This window comes from Microcaecilia unicolor, chromosome 1 (genome assembly GCF_901765095.1).
Source record: "Microcaecilia unicolor chromosome 1, aMicUni1.1, whole genome shotgun sequence".
NCBI classification, from domain to species: domain Eukaryota; kingdom Metazoa; phylum Chordata; class Amphibia; order Gymnophiona; family Siphonopidae; genus Microcaecilia; species Microcaecilia unicolor.
The window spans coordinates 327,563,654-327,586,768 of record NC_044031.1 but is presented as its reverse complement, the minus strand read 5'-3'; the positions used below and the strand labels follow the sequence as shown (position 1 = coordinate 327,586,768).

The 23,115-nt window shown below is 45.5% G+C and overlaps 1 protein-coding gene across 3 annotated transcripts in view; it reads left to right on the top strand.

The window, feature by feature from the left end:
• Positions 1-23,115, top strand: part of LOC115473911 (serpin B6-like) — a 109,054-nt gene that overhangs the window by 69,554 nt on the left and 16,385 nt on the right. For all 3 annotated transcript variants that reach the window (XM_030209130.1, XM_030209112.1, XM_030209121.1), the window contains exon 6: positions 4,681-4,848. In XM_030209130.1, coding sequence (XP_030064990.1) covers positions 4,681-4,848 — 168 coding nt within the window. The remainder of the gene's footprint in view (positions 1-4,680; positions 4,849-23,115) is intronic.

Here is a 23,115-nt window from a genome sequence, read left to right as displayed (position 1 = left end):
CTGGATCACCCCTGGAACCCTTTTTTAAAAAAAAACTTTTATATAGTTTTTTACATTTACATTCCCAACATAAATTTAAGGGTAATATTCGAAAAAAAGACAAAATAATAATTTAAAATTATAACCAAGGTAATCCATTCCCCTTTAACTTTGTCCACAATTCACGGATCCAGATACTAAGCAAAAAGAATAGCTAAAAGAAAGGAAAGGTTACATCATTGGAACATGAAGAGAACTACTAATCTCGCTAATCGACTTACTAGCATATTAACATTTGGGTGCTGCCAAAGGCACATTGACACTTTCTTTAGAATTAATAAATTGTAGTAATTTTGAGGGATCAAAGAAAACAATTATTTATGTGTAGGGGATACAAGGCATCTACAGTGAAATGTCAACTTTAACAATGCTCCTAAGTTGAGAATTCTTGTTTTATATACCAAGAATTCTCTTCTTCTTTTCTGTGTATCCCTTGCCAAATCAGGAAAAATCTGAATCTTACACTTCAAAAACCCTGCATTAGCATGACGAAAGTAAGTCAGAAAAATGTTATTTCTGTCCATCTCTAAAGCAAAGGCAACCAATAGTGTGGTCCGTTCTGTCACCATCTCCAATAAACTTTCTAAAAATTCAGTCAGATTTAATTCCGGAGTAGTTTGAGGTTGTCCATTAGATATTTTTGAAGCTCCTGTTTATGCACTGGGCTCTTGCAATAGGCGGAAAGCCCACTGCCGGTATTCCCAGTACTTCCCCAAAGTATTTTTTTAACGTCTCTAAAGCTGGCATTAACGGCGATTTAGGAAAGTTTATAAACCTCAGATTGTTCCTGCGACTGGTTTTCAAGGTATTCAAGCTTACGTGCTTGAATATCCTTCTCCTTAATTAATATAGATGTAACATTTTGAAGTTTGGTAACCTCCCCTTCCAACATTGCGACCTTATTTGTTTGTTCTTGAATATTTTCAGATAGATTCCGAGAAGATTGTTTAAGTTTCATTGCATCTCCCTGAAGGGAGTTAAAAATAGTTAGAAAAGTAGTGTTTAAACCTTGGATTGCATCCCAAAGCGATTCTAATGTTACCACAGCCGGCCTTACCACTCCTCCGTTTCCTTTAGGAGTATCACTTCGAGCTAAAGATGAGGGATTCTGCTCCTCCGTTGTTATTTTGCTCGGAGTTCAGGCGCTAATGGGTCCCCCCCTCTCAACAAACGAGGGTTGCATTCCACCAATCACCTCAGTGTGCTGCTTCTCCGTCAGAACCAAGACACATCCAGGTCGCGGGGGGGGGGGGGGGGGGGGCTGTGTTGAGGGGGGGCTCAACAACGCTCCCTCTATGCTATGGTCGATGCGGATCCCGTCGGAGCGGGCGTCTGCTCTCTGAGCGCTCTCACCCCGAAGGTCTCTAAGGTAGTCTGGCACACTGCGGGACCTGTAGCTAGGTTCGGGGAAGTAAGAACCTTAGCTTTCCCCTTCCTTTTCCCCATGCTGTTATTCAGGGGAGCTCCTGGCGTCTTTCCCTCTCAGATTCTCGGGAGCTACAAGACGCTCACACAGCTCCAGTCGCCGTCTTGTATCCACCTCCCCTGGAACCCTTTTTTACTACTACTACTACTACTTAGCATTTCTATAGCGCTGCCAGGGTTACGCAGCGCTGTACAAGTTTAGACAAGGGGAAGGACAGTCCCTGCTCAAGAGAGCTTACAATCTAAAGGTAATAAGCTATGTAGTCAGTGTATGTATCTGGAATGGGGAAGGTGGTTAGGCGCCAAAAGCAAGAGAGAAGAGATGGGCCTTGAGTAAGGACTTGAAAATGGGCAGGGAGGGCGCACGTCGTATGGGCTCAGGAAGTCTGTTCCAGGCATAAGGTGAGGCGAGGCAGAAGGGGCGGAGTCTGGAGTTAGCGGTGGTGGAGAAGGGTACAGATAGGAGTGATTTGTCCTGAGAGCGGAGGTTACGGGTGAGAACATATGGGGAGAGGAGGGTAGAGAGGTAATGGGGGGCTGCAGATTGAGTGCACTTGAAGGTCAATAGGAGAAGCTTGAATTGTATACGGTAGTGGATCGGGAGCCAGTGAAGCGACTTGAGGAGAGGGGTGATATGAGAGTATCGGTTCACGCGGTAGATAAGACGTGCGGCGGAGTTTTGGACAGATTGAAGGGGGGATAGGTGGCTAAGCGGGAGGCCAGCGAGGAGAAGGTTGCAATAGTCAAGACGAGAGGTAACGAGTGAGTGGACGAGAGTTCGGGTGGTCTGTTCAGAAAGGAATGGGCGAATTTTGCTAATATTATAGAGGAAGAAGCAACAGGTCTTAGCTGTCTGCTGGATATGGGCAGAGAAGGAGAGGGAGGAATCGAAAATGACTCCGAGATTGCGGGCTGAGGAGACAGGGAGGATGAGGGCATTGTCAACAGAGACGGAGAGTGGGGGAAGAGGAGAAGAGGGTTTGGGTGGGAAGACAAGGAGCTCAGTCTTAGCCATGTTCAGTTTCAGATGCCGGTTGGACATCCAGGCAGCGATGTCGGAGAGGCAGGCCGAAACTTTGGCCTGGGTTTCGACTGTGATGTCGGGAGTGGAGAGGTAAAGCTGGGTGTCATCGGCATAGAGATGGTACTGGAATCCATGTGATGAGATCAAGGAGCCCAGGGAAGAGGTGTATATCGAGAAAAGAAGCGGTCCAAGGACAGATCCTTGAGGGACCCCAACAGAGAGCAGGACGGGGGTGGAAGAAGAGCCATTAGAAAATACTCTGAAGGTGCGATGGGAAAGATACGAGGAGAACCAGGAAAGGACGGAGCCCTGGAATCCAAATGAGGACAGTGTGTCAAGAAGTAACTTATGATTGACGGTGTCAAAGGCGGCAGATAGGTCGAGGAGGATGAGTATGGAATAGTGACCTTTGGATTTGGCAAGGAACAGGTCATTGCAGACTTTAGAGAGTGCTGTTTCTGTTGAGTGCAGTGGGCGAAAGCCGGATTGAAGCAGGTCGAGGACGGCCTGAGAGGAGAAGAATTCAAGGCAGCGGCTGTGGACAGCACGTTCAAGTAATTTGGAGAGGAAGGGTAGAAGAGAGATGGGGCGGTAGTTGGAGGGACAGGTGGGGTCAAGCGATGCTTTTTTGAGAAGTGGTGTGATTACAGCGTGCTTGAAGGTGTCAGGGAACGTGGCAGTGGAGAGAGAGAGGTTGAGGATGTGACAGATTGAGGGGTTAACTGTAGGAGAGATGTTGGTGGGAATGGGATCAGAGGAACAGGTGGTGCACTTAGAGGGGAGGTCCTCCCCTGGAACCCTTTTTTAAAAGTCAGTGTCACATTGGCCACCCTCCAGTCTTCAGGTACTACAGATGATTTTAGCAACAGGTTACAGATTACTAGCAGTAGATCAGAAATTTCATGTTTTGAGTTTTTAGTATCCTGGGGTGTATACCATCCAGTCTAGGTGGTTTATCACTCTTTTTAACTTGTCAGTTTGGCTCAGTATATCTTCCAAGTTCACTCATATTTCTTTCATTAACACCTTGTGTACTGCCCCTTCCCCAAACTGTCATATGATCAATGAATTTAGTTCAATTAGGAAGTACTTAAGATGCGTTACAGCCTTGGTGCATGTTATTTTCCCCTTAACGTGTGTGGGTTAAATAGCAATAACATTTATGGTGTTACAATAATATAACAGTTACTGCAAGATACATAGATGCAAAACATGTAAATACAAGCAAAATACCTTAGTACATTGTAAACTGAATAACACTGCTTGCAGTGAACATCATATGCTGCATTTTTCCTGCAAAAACATTCTCCCACACTGCATCTTAAAGGGCCAGGCAACGTACGATAAATGCAACGTATGATAAATGCCAATGAACCCTACTGGTAGTCTCGTAGTACTATCACTAAGGGGCCCTAGTGGTAGACTACTGCAAGGGGGTTGCAGGCACCATTTTGAACCCAACGTTGATGGAGCATGAGCAGCTGCAGAGGCACAACCAAACAGGTGAGGTTGTCCTTGAGGCACAACCAAACAGGTGAGGTTGTCAGGATATCCTAACTGGCTAGGTGTGCCCCAAGGACTAGGTTGAAAACCTCTGCCCTAGACTCCAGGGACTTCTAAAGGTAGGTCGGGGGCATGAGTTAGGATCCAGAAGGGGTGATGTATCTTAAATTGCCTGGCCCCTTTAAGATGCAGTCTGGGAGCATCACACCATGACTTAGTGGCCCAGTGCTCATAGGCAGTATGAATAGTGAAGCTTGTGAGCTTAATTGCAAGTTGTGTTATTGATGTATTGTAAGAGTGATTAATCTGCAGTACTGAGATACCCCAGGTTAGTCTCTCCCATGGTAAACTAAGGAGCACAACTCTTACCACACTTTAATAACTGCCCCCCCCCCCTTACTCATTTACAAGGCTGTTCACCAAAGTGCAGTAACCCATGGTAACATTAACAAGGCTTGCACAATCTTTGTTACAGTTTACCACTGCAGCCCCAATACACTTAATAGGGCCAATTTAGCAAATCACCGCACATTAATTCATGGTAAAGTTAGCATGATCCCTATTAAAGTATGTACAAATTACCACATTTTAGTGAATAGCTTGTCTATTTGGACTCTACTATGTATTGTGAATTGTTTTCAATTTTTTTTGTTTTCTTCTTGTTTTGTTTTTTGGTCATTTTATTTTAGAATGAGAAAAAACCTGTGGAAATGATGTATAAGAAAGCTAAATTTAATATGACATATGTTGGTGACGTGCAGACCAAATTCCTTGACCTCCCATATGTGGATGATGAACTGAGCATGATCATTATGCTTCCAGATGATATCCAAGATGACTCCACTGGTCTGGAATTGGTAAGATGTTAGCTGAAGTCTGGGAAGCATGGACTTGAAGGTTTATATTGTGTGTGTGACTGCTCTTAATTTTACACTTCTTGTAATGCAAATTCTTTTACCTCTTGATTCAATATACAGTGTTGAGAAAGATTGTGAACCTGCAGTGTAATAATGAGAATTATAGATTCTTACCATGATACCCTTGTTTAATTGTAGTCAAGTCTTATGCAATAAGGAAATAAATTAAGCCATTCTGTTTCTTGAGACACAATGTACAAGAAAGGAAAAGTAAGACAAATCGGTTATGTGAAATACTGAATGAACCCCTAGTTGTCTAACACAATTGACTAATTAGAATAATTGGATAACAACTAAGCCACTGCTGCAGAGTAAATTTGCACGATTAAGTCTGAGCATCTTGTCCTACATAAATTTGGTCTTCATGATAAAAGTTAGTAGGAGCTTGGAGGAAGTGATATCCACCTCGATGACAGCAGGGGGCTGAAGCGGCACCTCCACAGTCTTGTTCTTAGCATGTCCTTGCTGCATTTTTGAGTCGACTTGTCTTCACTATTGTATGCCAGTGATAACTCTCCACTTGGTGCAGTGAGTGGTGATATCCCAGCAACGTAAAATAGGGGATATGTGCAAGTGAGGGCCAGGCTCCACAAGAAGAATTCAAGATGGCAAAAGTCCAGGATTGCATGGTGGAGGACCCAGCTCAGGACATCAGAAACGATTTGAAGACCATGGTGGTAAATCTCTGAGCAGACCTGCTGCAGGTTAGAATATAATCCAGGCGTCAGAACTTCTGCTGGCGAAGGGTACCTGAGAGAGTGGAATATGGAGTTTGTTTGAAGGTGGTAGAGAAGCTCAGCGAGGTGCTTTAGGAGATAGCTGGTATGTCTGAGAGCAAAATGGAGATTTAAAATTGAGCATGCTCATTGAGCTTTTGCTTCACCATGTGACAATCATCTATGCGATATAGTAGTAAAAAGCTCTTATTGCAAGTGAGGAAACTGGACAGTTTTGTTTGGGAGGGGCACATGATTGGCATGCATGTGGATCTGGCCCCTGAGACCATAGGCGTCACTATGGAGTGGCAAATGCCACCCCAATTTCCCCACCTCCCTTGGTCCACTCCCTTCCCTGAAACTTGCCCTCCTGCAGTTCCTTCCTGCCTCGGGACTGTTAGCACTATGGGGAAAAAAAGACAAAATAAAGGAAAGGGTAGCCGGCACAGAGCCTCGTGTTGAAGCTCTGTCGGGCTTTGCCAGTCCCTCCCCCACAGCATCAGGAAGTGTGCATCAGAGGGTGCGGGACCGCCGGAGCCTGACTGAGAGCTCAGCATGAGTCTCTGTGCTGGCTGCCCTTTTCTTTATTTTGTTGTAGGTTTTTTTTTTCATGGTTTAGATAGTCCCGAGAGCAGAAGGAACTATGGGAGGAAGGTAAGCTTTAGGGAAGAGGGGAAAAGGAAAGGGTGGAGGTGAACCACCACTGGAGGAAGCCAAGAAAGGATGATGCTGGAAGGCATAGGAGCCAACTCTGTGGGTGCTTGAGGTTCCTCAATATCAAACAAATTCCTTGACTGTGTCTAGGGAGCAGTAATTTCTGTTGAGTTTAGCGCCCCCAATAATTTTGAAAAGTTGGCGCCAGAGAGGGGGCAAGAAGTGAGGAGATGCTGCTGAACCAAGGAGAGGGGAACAGGGAATTTTTTTTAAAAAAAGCTGGGACCTTTGTGGGGTGGAGAGGGTCTGATGTGGGGGCTGAAAGAAAGAGGCAGACTCTGGAATGGGAGAAGGGGGTTGAGGGCTGACGTGGGCTGAGGATTGAATTGAGAGAAGGGGATTCCATGAGAAGTAGGACACTGTTGTTAGCAGATGGTTGTGAGAGAAGGGGCTGATGCTGGGGTAGTGAGAAAGAGGATGAGGACAGACTATGTGGCAGGGGTGAAACGTACTCACAGAATGAGTAGTGTGGCCATTGGGGCTCTTCCAAAAACACTAGGAGGACAAAAAGGATGATGAAAAAAGCTTCAATTTCCCGACACGGCACCGTGTGGCTAAGTGCCTGCCTCAGGGGTCTAAAAGAGACAATATACAATAATGTAAATAATATTTCTCTGAGGACAAGCAGGCTGCTTGTTCTGACAATTGGGTCGTCGTCCGTGACGGCCCAGGAGAGCGGGAAAAACTTGCAAAGCAAAAATAAAGAATTCTTGAGAACGCTGCGTCGCGCGGGCCGAGCACACTGTGCATGTGTGAACGGCTTCCTGCCCGCGATGCGAGCATGCCCTCTTCAGTTCTTTTTGATCTGCAATCTGGAGTGTTCGTCTTTCTTCGCCTGCGCTCTTTTTTTCAGCTCAGGAGATTCGGACTTAGCGTTTACCGTTTCCCCTATTTTTTTCTTCTTTTACTAAAGTTATATTCTTTTTTTTTTTTTTTTAAAGTACTTTTCCTTTAACTTATTAGTTTTTTCTTCACCTTTTTAAGTTTCCTTCTTTTTTATTGCAGCTGCCCTTTAGGCTGCTCGGCCGGGTCATTTTTCCCTTTTTTGTGCCTTTTTATTTGACACGATAGAGTCTTTTAATTTCACAGCCGCTGTTTTTCCGTCCATGTCATCGAGGACTCCCAGAGGCTTCAAACGTTGTACTCGCTGCAACCGGACCATCTCGGGTACCGACCCCCACGCGTGGTGTTTCCAGTGCCTTGGACTCGACCATCTGCCAGCTGCCTGTAAGCTGTGTGTTTTTGATGAAGGAACGGACCCAAGTGGCTCGGGAAGCTCAATGTGAGAAACATTTTGCTGATCGGTCCAGTCCTTCGACGTTGGCATCGATATCGATACCAAGGTTGGCGACGTCGAGGGAAGCAGCGACATCGAGAGTCCAGGTAATGGCTGCCGAACAACCGCATCGAGCTGGGAACAGAGAGGCATCGAGTGAGTCTCCACCTATCTTGAGGCCTACTGCTATGCAGGCACCCCGGGACCGACCTTCATCGGACCCAGCCCCGAGGAGGTGTAAGGATTCCACGTCCTCCTCTTCGGTACCAAGGAGTCTCGATGACGGGCATCAAGCGAAGGCTAAGAAGCACCATCATCGTTCTCCTTCCATGCACGGTACCGAGAGCTCCGGGGAACCAAGGGATTTGGCACCCGAGAAGCGTCGGCGCTGGGAGAACCGCTCACCCTCCATACAGGAAGTGTTGATGCGTCAGTTATCTGGCAGCCTGGTACCGGCTCTCGAGCCCCCTCAGATTCTGCCACCGACTCCTGCACCGGCCCCCCAGCCTTTTCCGATGGAAGCTCTCGACGAGCGCATCAGAGCCCTTCTTTCAGAGCTTCTGGAGGGATTGCTGCACCATTCTGCTTCGGTGTCGGGGGTGCTTGCGCCTTCTGCACCGACCGCGGAAGCGGCATCTGGGCCATCACCTGTGGTGAGGTCCCCTTCTTCGGTGCCGCTTGCGGTACTGGCGTTGGCCACCACCCGGGTCGATTCCCCCTCGACGTCGGTGGAGGAAGCTACACCGGACTCCAGGCAAGGGTCTTCTCGACATCCCCCACGAGGTCGTCATTCTTTGACATCGAGGCGGGTTCGGGCTGCTCTTAGGGAGCTTTTGTCCGATAGCGATGAGGTGCGCTTGTGGGAAGAGGAGGAAGACCCCAGATAATTTTCGGAGGAAGAGTCAGATGGGGTTCCCTCTGACCCTCCTCCGCCTATTGAAAGAAGAATGTCTCCACCTGAGTCTTTCTTTTTCATCTTTTGTTCGGGAAATCTCTAAAAGACATTCCATTCCCTATGGAGGTTATGGATGAGCCCAGGGCCGAGATGCTCGAGGTCTTGGATTAACCTCCGCCTGCTGAGGTTGCAATGGCTCCTTTGCATAATACACTCAGAGAAGTGCTTATGCGTAATTGGTCATTCCCTCTTTCTAACCCAGTGGTGCCCAAAAAATCCAAGTCCCAGTATAGAGTCCATGGAGAGCCTGTAATGGTGAAGGCCCAACTTCCTCACGATTCCATGGTGGTGGAATCTGCTCTCAGAAAAGCCAACAGTACTAGAGACTATGTCTCAGCGCCCTCAGGCAGAGAATCTAGGACCTTGGATTCTTTTGGAAGGAAAACATATCAGGCTGTTATGCTCGCCGCCAAGATACAAACTTACTAGCTCTACACGAGCATCCACTTATGGAATTCGGTGAGGCAACTGTCTAGTTTGGTTGAAGCACTCCCTCCGGAGTTCCCTGAACCTTTTCACCAGGTGGTCAGACAGCAGAAGGCATGTCGTAAATTTCTGGCCGGGGTACTTACGACACTTTTGATGTGGCATCCCGAGTAGCTGCTCAAGGTATAACCTCCAACCCAAATGCTTAATATTTTCCTTTAGCATTTGGGTTGGAGGTTAGTGATTTGGATATGTTATGAGCTTCGGACTTTGACTTTACAGATACGTCTCTGGGGAAATCTTAACTTTCTGGTTGTTCAGTATGTTTGGTCTTGAATGTTTGTACCTTTCCTATATATTAATCGAGTTCCTTTCTTTCTTCTCTTTTTTAGTGTTGTTGTTATTATTGTAAACTGCTTTGATTACCTTAAGTTTAGCAGTATAGAAAATTTGTAATAATCCAATAAATAACATGACTTAGCTTAGCGGAGTTTAAAAAAGGTTTGGATGGCTTCCTAAAGGAAAAGTCGATAGACCATTATTAAATGGACTTGGGGAAAATCCACTATTTCTGGGGTAAGCAGTATAAAATGTTTTGTACTTTTTTGGGATCTTGCCAGGTATTTGTGACCTGGATTGGCCACTGTTGGAAACAGGATGCTGGGCTTGATGGACCTTTGGTCTTTCCCAGTATGGCAATACTTATTTAGTGATGTGCAGACTCTCATGGCTGCGTGTCTCTGACCTGGATCATAAGACCCAGCAGTGGATGGCGGATGTTCCTTGCCGGAGGATAATCTTTTTGGTGAAAAAGTAGAGGACATGGTCGATCCGATCAAAAAGCACCATGATGCTATGGATTCTCTCTCCCAACGGGCGTCTTCTGCTACCACCTCCTCATCCAGGAGGTTTTTTGGAGGGAAGAGAAGGGCTCCCTATTCCTACAACAGGCATAGGTACACTCCTGCTTCTCGGCAGTCTATTCAGGCTCAGTCCCAGCACGCTCGTTCCCGTCAATGACGTGCGCCTAAGGCCCCTAGGGCTCCTCTGCAAAAGCAAGGGATGGGCTTTTGACTGGCTCCAGTGCAGCATAGTCTCAGAAAAAGTATCCGTACCGGACGACTTGCCAGTCGGGGAGAGGTTGATATTTTTTCACCAAAGGTGGCCTCTTATAACCTCCGACAGGTGGGTTCTTCAAATAATCCAGTTATGATACACTCTCAATCTGATATCCAGGCCTCCAAGTTGCCCACCAGGAGCTCAGTCCTTCAGCTCCCAGCACAAGCAGGTACTTGCAGAGGAACTCTCCACCCTTCTAAAGGCCAATGCGGTCGAACCCGTTCCACCAGGGGAAGAAGGGCTGGGATTCTATTCCAGGTACTTCTTTGTGCTAAAGAAAATAGGGGGGATGAGTCCCATCCTAGACCTAAGGGCCCTGAACAAATTCCTACTCCGAGAAAAGTTCAGGATGGTTTCCCTGGGCACCCTTCTTCCCATGATTCAGGAAAATGATTGGCTATGCTCTCTGGACTTAAAGGATGCTTACATCCATATCTCGATACTCCCAGCTCACAGGAAGTATCTTCAGCTAGGAACGCAGCACTTTAAGTACTGTGTACTGCCCTTTGGTCTGGCGTCTGCGCCCAGAGTGTTTACCAAGTGTCTAGCTGTAGTCGCAGTGTCGATACGCAGACTGGGCATGCATGTTTTCCCTTATCTCGATGATTGGCTCGGAGGCAGGCGCTCTACAGTCCATGCGAATGACTATTCAACTACTGGAGCTACTGGGGTTTGTAATCAATTATCCCAACTCCCATCTTGTCCCGGTTCAGAAAGTGGAGTTCATTGGAGCTCTTTTGGACACACGGACGTCTTGAGCTTATCTCCCCCAGGCAAGGGCAGACAATCTCCTGGCCCTAGTGTCCTTGGCTCGAGCGTTGCAACAGATCACAGCTCGGCAGATGTTGAGACTCTTAGGGCACATGGCTTCCACAGTTCATGTAACTCCCATGGCACGCCTACATATGAGATCAGCTCAATGGACCCTAGCTTCCCAGTGGTTCCAGGCTACAGGGGATCTAGAGGATGTAATCCATCTCTCCACCGACTTTTGCAATTCCCTTCAGTGGTGGACCATTCGATCCAATTAGGCCATGGGACGTCCATTCTAAATTCCTCAGCCACAAAAAGTGCTGACAACGGATTCTTCCCTCCTGAGGTGGGGAGCTCATGTAGATGGACTTCACACTCAAGGAGCTTGGTCCTTTCAGGAAAAGGATTTTCAGATCAACCTCCTGTAATTACGAGCGATCTGGAACGCTCTCAAGGCTTTCAGAGATCGGCTAATCAATCAAATCATTTTAATTCAGACAGACAGCTTGCAATGTACTACACCAACAAGCAGGGGGGCACCGGATCTCGCCCTGTGTGTCAGGAAGCCGTCCGGATATGGCTTTGGGCTCACCACCACGGCATGTTTCTCCAGGCCACATACCTGGCAGGCGTAAACAGTCTGGTCGACAGGTTGAGCAGGATCATGCAACCTCACGAGTGGTCGCTAAACATGACTGTTGTCCACAAGATCTTCCGAGCGTGGGGCACCCCCTCGGTGGATCTTTTTGCCACTCAAATCAATCACAAAGTCCCTCAATTCTGTTCCAGACTTCAGGCCCACGACAGACTAGCGTCAGATGCTTTTCTCCTACATTGGGGGACAGGCTTTCTGTATGCGTATCCTCCCATACTTCTAGTAGGGAAGACTCTGCTGAAACTTAAGACTGTGGAACCATGATTCTGATTGCGCCCTTTTAGCCCAGTCAGATCTGGTTCCCTCTTCTTCTGGAGCTGTCCTCCGAAGAACCGTGGAGATTGGACTGTTTTCCGACCCTCAGAGCGAGGGGTCGCTTCTACATTCTCTAGCTCTCATGGCCTGGATGTTGAGAGCTTAGAAGTTGCCTCTAGGTCTTTCAGAGGGTATCTCCCGAGTCTTGCTTGCTTCCAGGAAAGATTCCACAAAAAAGTGTTATTCTTTCAAATGGACGAGGTTTGCCGTCTGGTGTGACAGCAAGGCCCTGGATCCTTTTTCTTGTCCTACACGGACCCTGCTTGAACACCTTCTACACTTATCAGAGTCTGGTCTCAAGACCAACTCCATAAGAGTTCACCTTAGTGCAGTTAGTGCTTATCAGCAACGTGTAGAGGGTAAGCCTATCTCTGGACAGCCTTTAGTTGCTCGCTTCATGAGAGGTTTGCTTTTGTCTAAGCCCCCTGTCAAACCCCCACCAGTGTCATGGTATCTCAACGTCGTTCTCACCCAGCTGGTGAAAGCTCCTTTTGAGCCACTGAATTCCTGCCATCTGAAGTACTTGACCTGGAAGGTCATTTTCTTGGTGGCTGTTACTTCAGCTCGTAGAGTCAGTGAGCTCCAAGCCCTGGTAGTGCATGCACCTTGTATCAAGTTTCATCATAACACAGAGTCCTCCGCACTCACCCTAAGTTTTTGCTGACGGTGGTGTCGAAGTTCCATCTGAACCAGTCAATTGTCTTGCCAACATTTTTCCCTGTCCACATACCCGCCCTGGTGAAGACAAGTTGCATGCCTTGGGCTGTAAGAGAGCATTGGCCTTTTACATGGAGCGGACAAAGCCCTATAGACAGTCTGCCCAGTTGTTTATTTCTTTTTTGATCCCAATAGGAGGGGAGTTGCCATCGGAAAATGCACAATCTCTAATTGGCTAGCAGATTGCATATCCTTTACTTATGCCCAAGCTGGGCTGACTCTAGAGTGCCATGTCACGGCTCATAATGTCAGAGCCATGGCTGCGTCAGTGGCTCAATTAAGTCAGCTTCTATTGAAGAGATTTGCAAGGCTGCAACGTGGTCATCAGTCCATACATTCACAACTCACTACTGCCTTCAGCAGGATACCCGACGTGACAGTCGGTTTGGGCAGTCGGTGCTGCAGAATCTGTTCGGGGTTTAGAATCCAACTCCACCCTCCTAGGCCCATTTCTGTTCTGTTCCAGGCTGCACTCTCACTTCTGTTTCTTTTCAGGTCAATCTACGTTATGTCCTCGCCGTTGTGCGGCCCAATTGACCAATGTTCATTGTTTTGAGTGAGCCTGGGGGCTAGGGATACCCCAATTGTGTGAACAAGCAGCCTGCTTGTCCTCAGAGAAAGTGAAGATACATACCTGTAGCAGGTATTCTCCGAGGACAGCAGGCTGATTGTTCTCACAAACCTACCCTCCTCCCCTTTGGAGTTGTTCCAGTTCTCTATTTTGCTCTTTAATTAAACTGAATAGGGCATGCTCGCGTTGTGGGCGGGAAGCCGTTCGCGCATGTGCAGTGTGTTCAACCTGCGCGACGGAGCATTCTCGAGAATTCTTTGTTTTTGCTTTGCAAGTTTTTCCCGGTCTCCTGGGCCGTCGCAGACGACGAACCAATTGTGATAACAATCAGCCTGCTTTCCTCGGAGAATACCTGCTACAAGTATGTATCTTCACTATATGTAAAGCATATATAAAAAGGGAAATAATAGATAAAATGCTCAAAATGCATGGATAAAAATAATGCACTAATCATAATGAAAATATATATCAATAAATATAGATATAAATTAAAATGCATCTATGCTGAAACACACACTGTCTGTGATGGGAAAAGAAATGCATATGAAGGAGACATAAGCAAAGAGAAAACAAATAGAGAGAGGGGGAGGAAAACCACGCGTTCTATATCTATCTCTCTATATATGTATATTTATTTTTTTAAAAAACAGTACATGCAGAGATCAGAAAGACAGGCTATAAAATGTGTAAGGCTAGGTGTACAGCCTGTACAGATGAGAAACCAGATCAAGCTTTGAGAGAATGTATGCAACCTAGGAGGTGTGGTGATCTCATGTTTGATAGGAGAGACTGTGCGCACTTCTATTGTATATTGTGTTCACATTGTAATGTAGCATACTATGCCAAACGTACTGTTTTTCGAATATTTTTACTGCTGCAATTGTCTGTTGCTTATGTTTGACTTATGCGTGCTGTACACCGCCTTGAGTGAATTTCTTCAAAAAGGCGGTAAATAAATCCTAATAAATACATTCTAATGTGCTTTTGTTGTATGGGTGCCTGTGGGTTGAAGAGGGAATCGTGAACAAATATGTGATTATACTACCAGGGTTTTCTTAGTGTACTGGGTGCTGTATTATGGCCTTATGGCATGGTCAACCAAATGAAAACTTGAACTACAAAAAAAGTTATTAGGCTCCCATCATGCCATGATCAAAAGAAATGTCAGTGAACCTGCTTAAAAGAGAAGTTTGTTTTCTTAAAATGAAGTTTAATGGCGTTGGCTAGTCACTGACTCATTTAACCCAAATATAAAAATAGATTTGACCTACTCTATTTAGTAATTGTATATAATACATTTAAGAAACAGGTAGTTCTATAGTGTTGGAGTTGAAAACTATTTAATTTTTATTTTTTTATTCTGTAGGTTTTGATCTTTAATTTTGTTTTTAGCTACATTGTTTAGTTTTTTCTCACTTTTTATAAAATAGAATGTGGCCTCTGTTATAATTTTATCATTGGAAAATTGATTAAATGTATTTGTTTAGCAGTCCTTTTACTAAGATGTGGTAACAGGGCTCTGTTTACTAAGGCGTGTTAGCATTTTTAATGCGCCTACAATTAACACACGCGCTAATGCACCTATAACACAGCTTAGTAAACAGGGTCCTCAGTGCGCGTTCAGGGGTGCGGTAGCCTTTTTAACGTGCACTAAATGCCAGAGACACCCATAGGAATATATGAGCGTGTCTAGCATTTAGCGTATGCTTATTTTTAGCACACGCTAAAAACACTAGTGTGCCTTTGTAAAAGGACCCCTAAGTGATAAATCATCTGGGGTAACAGAATGCATTGACACTTTAGCACATATCTTGCAGTTTTTTGAACAATAAAAGAATCCTACCACAAATTAATGTTTCCTGAAATTAAACAAAATTCTTCAAATAAATGTGCAACACAACAAACGTTTACAAAGTTTTGATAACCATAACTGCTTTTGAACTGGAAACATCTTAACAAAATGAGTAAGTTGTATATACAGCTCAGCAGCTCAGGAGGCTAAAGGGTAAAACCACTGTCAGAAATTTTGAGTCATACATCTCTCAGGATTTAGTCTGAAGATTCAAGTTATAACAGTGTTCTTATCACTAAAGTTTCTGTTGGCAGTGCAAACTGCTTTTATCTATGAAAAAACCTAGTGCCCACACCCAGCTTTCTCTTTATAAACAGTAATTAAATAAAGCATCCATTTTCCAATGGCATTTTATGAAAGTTGACAAAATCACTAATATAGGAGTGTGACGGCTTTCAGTTGCAAGCTTTTTCACCCATAACTTGACCTGAAGAGCAACATAATTGTGGAATGTAGAAAAAAAAAAGCATCATTTCAGAGGTGATTAAGGTTAGAAAATAACTGTGGTTAAATTTCAAGTGAAGCAACCATATGCATTGTTACTTTGACATAGTTTGATTTTCTTTTTTGTTTGTCTGTTTTTTGTTGTTACCTAAGAACATAACTGGGTCAGACCAGTAGTCTATCTAGAACAGTATTCTGTTTTCCAAACAGTGGCCAAGCCAGGTCACAAGTACCTGGCAAAAACCCAAATTGTGGCAACATTCCATGTTACCAATCCCAGGGCAAGCAGTTGCTTCCCCATGTCTGTCTCAATAGCAGATTATGGACTCTTCTTCCAGGAACTTGTCCAAACCTTTTTTTTTTACCCAGAAACGCTAACCACTGTTGCCACATCCTCCAGCAACAGCAAAGAGTTCCAGAACTTAGCTATTGGTGAGTGAAAAAATATTTCGATCTATTTGTTTTAAAACTATTTCCATGTAACTTCCTTGAGTGTCCCCTAGTCTTTGTACTTTTGGAACGAGTAAAAAAAATCAGTTTACTTTTACTAGTTCTACACCATTCAGGATTTTGTAGACCTCAATCATATTTATTTATTTATTTATTGCATTTGTATCCCACCTTTTCCCACCTATTTGCAGGCTTAAAGTGGCTTACAGAGTGTGATTATGACATAATCATTTTGTATTAACAGGTACATTTCTTATAGTTTGAATGATGACGAGTACAATTATTGCTGTTTAAAGATTGGGTAATGGAGGATAGACAGGGAAGTGTTAGGTCAGTTAGAGGTGAGCTGTGGTAATTGTGTGAGCTGTTGAAGTGGTTTGTAGGCTATGTATTTTCCTTGTATGCCTTTTGGAAGAGATGAGTTTTCAGAGATTTGCGGAAGTTAATTACTTCGTCAATAGCTTTCAGGTCTGTAGGAAGATCATTCCACAGCTGCGTGCTCAAGTAGGAAAAGGTGGTGGCATGTGTCAGTTTGTATTTCAGTCCTTTGCAACTGGGGAAGTGCAGGTTGAGATATTTGCAGGAGGATCTTACTGCGTTTCTGGGAGGCAGGTCCACAAGGTTTAGCATGTAGATTGGGGTGTCTGCGTGTATAATTTTGTGTACTATTGTGCAAATCTTGAACTCGACACGTTCTTTGAGTGAGAGCCAATGGAGTTTCTTTCTTAAGGGTTTAGCACTTTCATATTGTCTTGTCTGGAAGGAAGGTGAGCCCTTAGGTCCCGCAAGGCCCCGAAGGACCTCAAAGTACATAAGTACATAAGTAGTGCCATACTGGGAAAGACCAAAGGTCCATCTAGCCCAGCATCCTGTCACCGACAGTGGCCAATCCAGGTCAAGGGCACCTGGCACGCTCCCCAAACGTAAAAACATTCCAGACAAGTTATACCTAAAAATGCGGAATTTTTCCAAGTCCATTTAATAGCGGTCTATGGACTTGTCCTTTAGGAATCTATCTAACCCCTTTTTAAACTCCGTCAAGCTAACCGCCCGTACCACGTTCTCCGGCAACGAATTCCAGAGTCTAATTACACGTTGGGTGAAGAAAAATTTTCTCCGATTCGTTTTAAATTTACCACACTGTAGCTTCAACTCATGCCCTCTAGTCCTAGTATTTTTGGATAGCGTGAACAGTCGCTTCACATCCACCCGATCCATTCCACTCATTATTTATACACTTCTATCATATCTCCCCTCAGCCGTCTCTTCTCCAAGCTGAAAAGCCCTAGCCTTCTCAGCCTCTCTTCATAGGAAAGTCGTCCCATCCCCACTATCATTTTCGTCGCCCTTCGCTGTACCTTTTCCAATTCTACTATATCTTTTTTGAGATACGGAGACCAGTACTGAACACAATACTCCAGGTGCGGTCGCACCATGGAGCGATACAACGGCATTATAACATCCGCACACCTGGACTCCATACCCTTCCTAATAATACCCAACATTCTATTCGCTTTCCTAGCCGCAGCAGCACACTGAGCAGAAGGTTTCAGCGTATCATCGACGACAGCTGTGCAACCCCAAGTCTTCACCCGCGGCTACCGCTGTTCACCAAGGGTTGAGCCCCCAGCTGCAGGCGGTCAGCGGGACTTCTGGAACCGCAGGGTTGACGAACTGACCCAGACTGGAACCAGGAGTGAAGAGTGCAGGTGGAAAACAGAGGAGTCCAAAAACAGGCAACAGGTCAGGGCAGGCAGCTAACAGCGTAGTCAGAGTCAGGCGAAAGGTCAAGGCAGGTGGCAAGCAGAGTAAACCAGGAACAGTCCAAAAGTCAAAACCAATAGAGCAAGGAAACTCACAGGAACAAGCGGAGACTGGCCTCGGGAAACAGAACCTGAAGCAAAGTCCTATCTCAGGTCTGCTCCTTAAATATTGTAGCAATCAACCGCCCAACCCCAGCAAACATAGCCGGCCAATCAGAACCCAGTTACCGACAGAATCCTTCTGATTGGCTCTGTCCGACCTCCCAGGCGGGACTACAGCACTGGCCTCCCAATCTAACTCCTCAGAGGCGGAGCTTCGGGTTCCTGCGCCCGAAATTGAAGGAGACGCCGGCCCTCGCGTCTCGGCACCATTCTCCCCACTGGTGCAAGCACGGACCCCATAGCCGGCGATCGAGAGTCCGGCAGCTGCGATCGCCAGCCCACGGCCTGGGCGGCTATCAGCGCGGCGAGCCCCGACTCTCCGCCGCGGTTTCAAGAAAGCCGGCCCTCGCCGTAATGGACGCCGGCTCCTGCTTCCCGCGGAGGAGCAGCCGGAGGGAGCGACTGATGTGACACATAGTTATTTTTTCCAAATATGAGTCTGGCTGCTGTATTCTGAGCTGTTTGTAGTTTTTGATAGTTTGTTCTTTGCAGCCAGCGTATAATGCATTACAGTAGTCCAGGTGACTTATTACCATTGATTGTACCAGGGTGCGGAAGATATGTCTCGGGAAGAAAGGTTTTACTCTTTTGAGTTTCCACATTGATTGGACCATTCTCTTTGTTGTATTCTTCACATGAGTGTCGAGTGTGAGGTTTCAGTCGTTAGCCACTCCAAGAATTTTTAGGCTTTGCGCGATGGGGAGAGAACAGTATGGTGTGGTTATTTTGGAGTAGGTGTTTTTGTTATGTTGTGAAGTTAGTACAAGGCATTGTGTTTTCTCTGCGTTGAATTTCAGTTTGAACGCATTAGCCCAGGAGTACATGGTTTGGAGGCTTTGATTGATTTCGTTGGTGATTTCGTTTAGATCCTGCTTGAATGGGATGGAGATTGTGACATCGTCTGCATATATATAGGGATTGAAGTTTTGATTGGCTAGGAGTTTGGCTAGTGGTATCATCATTAGGTTGAAGAGAGTTGGTGATAGTGGGGATCCTTGGGGAACTCCGCATTCAGGTGTCCATGGGGATGATGTGTCCACGTTGATTGTGACTTGGTATGATCTTGTGGTCAGGAATCGTTTGAACCATTTGAGAACTGTGCCTCCTACTCCGAAGTATTCTAGTATATGTTACAGTATTTCATGGTTGACCATGTCGAAGGCGCTGGACATGTCGAATTGTAGGAGGAGTATGTTGTTGCCGGTGGCAATTGCTTGTTTGAAGGCGTTCATTGCTGACACTAGTACCGTTTCTGTACTGTGATTTGTCCGGAATCCTGATTGTGATTCGTGCAGAATTGAATGTTCAGTCAGGTACTCAGAGAGTTGTTTCGTAACTATGCCCTCCATGAGTTTAGTTATGAGTGGGATAGATGCTACTGGGCGATAGTTAGTTAGGTCCGTTGTGCTTTTCTTCGCATCTTTTGGTAGTGGGGTGAGTAGAATGTTTCCTTTCTCCGTGGGAAAGAGGCCGTTTTGAAGCCTGAAGTTTATGTGCTTCGTAAGGTCTTTTTTGAATTGTTTGGGGCCTGATTTTATTAGGCTATTGGGGCATACGTCCAATTTGCATTGTGACTTAGCGTATTTTCCGATCTATTTTGAGAATTCGTCATAATATATTGTGTCAAACTTGGTCCATGATCGATCTGCTGGGCATTCCCCTGGTTTTGGGTCTAGGCATTCAAGGATGCTTGTGTACTCAGTTTTATTAGTAGGTATCATGAGTTGTAGCTTTGTTACTTTTTCGTTGAAGTACTTTGCAAGATTGGTTGCAGATGGGGTGTCTATGCTGTTAGAGGTGACCAGTGTGGTGTTTAGGAGTTTGTTTACAAGTGTGAAGAGTTTGTGTATGTCCTTGTAATTTGGTCCTATTGTGGTTTTGTAGTATGTTCTTTTAGTTTGTCTGATAGTGTATTTGTATTTCCTTTGTAGTTGTTTCCAGTCATTGAGTGTATGTTCATCTTTTTTCTTGATCCATGCTCGTTCTAATCTTCTGACTTGTGTTTTTAGTTCTTTCAGTTCTTCATTGAACCATGGTATGGAATTTATCCTGTGTGAGGTCCTGGTTTGCATTGGTGCTATGCTATCTAGTACTGTTTTGCATCTGTTGTCCCATTCTTGGAGAAATTGGGGGGAGTCTATGGGAGTTGTCCATTCATCTGTAAAGAATTGTTGCCAAAATGTTTGTGGGTCAATTTTACCTCTCGTATTGTATGTTTTAATCACTTGTTTTTGTTGTATCTTTTTTGTTTTCCAACGTAAGGAGAGGTTTGCTTTGTAGTGATCGGTCCATGTCGTGGCTGTCCATTTTGTATTTGGAAGTGTGATGTTGGATTCTGATGGGAATTTGTAGGTGATAATATCTAAGGTGTGTCCTTTTTTGTGAGTGGGTTGCATGTTTGGCCAGTGGAGTTCCCATAGTTGGAGGAATTCCTTGCATTCCATTACATTGTTTGAGTTGGTATCTTCCAGATGGAGATTGATGTCTCCTGCTATAAGAAGGTTCTGGGTGGAAACGCAAGTGTTCGAAATGAAGTCCATAAAGTGTGTTTGTGAATCTTGCCATTTGCCTGGGGGTCTGTAAAATAGGATTAGGTTTAGGTGATCGCGTAGTTTGGGATGATTAATTCTAATTGAGGCTATTTCAAGGTGGGGTAGCATGGATTCTGCTGTTGTTGTAATTATGAATTGAGATTTATAGATTATTGCTATGCCTCCCCCTCTTTTTCCTTCTCTTGTCCAATGGGTTATTTTGTAGCCTGGAGGACAGAGCTCTAGGATTATTTGCAAGAAGTCTTTATTGTGCAACGAAACTGTATAATCATAACATGCAGAAGTCAATAAAAAGGATGATACACAAAATTGTCAGACAGAAAAAACAGTGTTCCCCTACTTAACTGATCTTCAGGAAATCCTCCTATCCATATAACACTCTACAGTTTCGCCTTTTCTTCAATAACAATACAGAACTTCGGTTTTTTTCAAATTTTAAGTTTTTTAGTTCTCCCCCTCCCCCTCCCCCCTCCCAGCCTACCCCATGGTGGATACAATAACCGAAATGTTTTCAGTACACTCACTTCAATAACCAGTAAGGTCTCACAGAACACCGTCCGGAATTTGACTCCATACTAAGTGCCACTTCCCCATGTGGTGTTTACGTTCAGCAAGTAATCTCTCCATCTCTCTCACATATCTCAGTTTATACAGCCACTTAGCTACCGGTGGCACTCCCTCACGTTTCCAGCTGGATGCCACTACCACCCTTGCTGTGGCAACTACATGGTTCGCCAGTTTCTGCTGGTGTGGCGCTAGGCGTGCTCTCCGGGCAGAGAACAAGAAAACCTCAGGAACCCAAGGAATCGTGCACCCCAACCAATTCTGAAGCCTGAAGTGGACCGCCCTCCAGAATGCTCGAACCCTGACACAGTCCCACCAAATATGCCCCATGGTGCCCTTGTGACCACACATCCTCCAGCATCTATCCGAACAATTCGGAAATATCCTCTGCAGGCGTAAGATACCACCTATTTAGCACCTTAACTGCATTCTCCTGCAGAGGAGTATGGACAGACACCCCCACAGCTCCTCTTTCTAATCTTTCCCACACATCTTCTCCCAACGTCCTTCCTAGTTCATTCTCCCACCTCCCTCTATGGATCCCCCTACAAACCGACTGGTGACTTATGTTTCGATAGAGGTGACTGATCAGGCCACGAGAGGAGCCTAGCTTCTCACAGATCTCTTCTAGATCCAATTTCTTACGTTGCACCACCTCACGCACCGCCTTAGTCTGCAGGAGGTGTGCCAATTGACAGTAAGCAAATTCCCCTCCTTCAACTCCAGGGTAACTATCCCTCAGCGCCCCAAAAGTTAACAGAGAATCGTTGTCAAAGAGCTGGCCCCAAGTTCTCACCCCTACCTCGTGCCATTTGGTGAACACCCCCTTGGTAGTGCCCGGTAGGAACATAGGATTAAATGCTATAGGAGTATGCCTAGTCAGAATACACTGCCTCTGAGGGAACAGATTATCCCAGTAGTGAAGGGTTATAGCCACCGAGGGGCATGTTCCCTCCCCCAGTTTACGAAAGGGTCGCGGCAACCACATTAACACACCCAATGGAGTCTCCCCCAATGAGCTTTGCTCTATGTGAACCCACTGACGATCTGGGTAATCTTGATACCACTCAAGTGCCGCCTTCCCCTGCGCTGCTCTATAATACCAAACAAGGTTAGGGACACCCAGCCCACCTCTCTTCCTATCCTTGTATAACAAGGACCTCGCAAGCCGAGGGCGCTTTCCTGCCCAGACAAACCGCACCATTTTATCTTGTAAGTTAGCTAAAAATCGTCTGGGCATCATCACAGGCAGCACCTGGAAAAGGTACAGCAAGCGAGGTAAGATGTTCATTTTAAGAATAGCTATTCTGCCAAACCATGAAAATGCCATGTCTCCCCATCTCTCCAGATCTTCCCCGATAATCCTACCTAGTCCCTTATAGTTTGCGTTAAAGAGTTCCGTAAGGTCCCTGGTCAAATTTACCCCCAAGTATTTAATGTGTGTACGTGCCCACCGAAAGGGGGATATTCCTTTTAAGGACTCCACCACTTCCTCTGCTAATGTCACATTCAGCGCCTCAGATTTTGCCATATTAACCTGGAATCCAGATACTGCAGAATATTCTGCTATCATTCGCTCAAGATGCAGGAATGTAGACTGGGGATGAGTCACCATCAGTAAAACATCATCTGCAAAAAGAGCCAGTTTATGAACTCTGTCCCCAACCCGCACCCCCGTTATGTTAGGGTCAAGTCGTATCTGAGCTGCGAACGGCTCCATCACCATGGCGAACAGTAACGGTGACAGAGGACAACCCTGCCTAGTCCCCCTATACAATGTGAAGAGTTCTGAATTACCTCCATTAACCCGAACACAGGCCCTTGGAGTCTCATAGAAGGCCTGAATCCATCTTTTAAACTGTAGTCCAAACCCCATGGACTCCAAAACCCTATACATGAATGACCAGTGAACCCGGTCAAAAGCTTTTTCCGCGTCCAGGCTCAAAAGACAAAGCGGTTTCCGATTTCTTTTAGCCAGCTGCATGATATCTACCACCCTCCTGATGTTATCCATGGCTTTGCGGTGAAGCACAAAACCCACCTGATCTGGATGGATGAGCGTCGGGAGAATTTGGGCCAGACGGTTTGCCAGTACCTTAGCCAAGATTTTTACATCTGCATTTAATACAGATATAGGTCTATAAGATCCACACTCCAAGTGATCTTTTCCTGGCTTGGGTAAAACGGCTATCCAAGCCTCCAG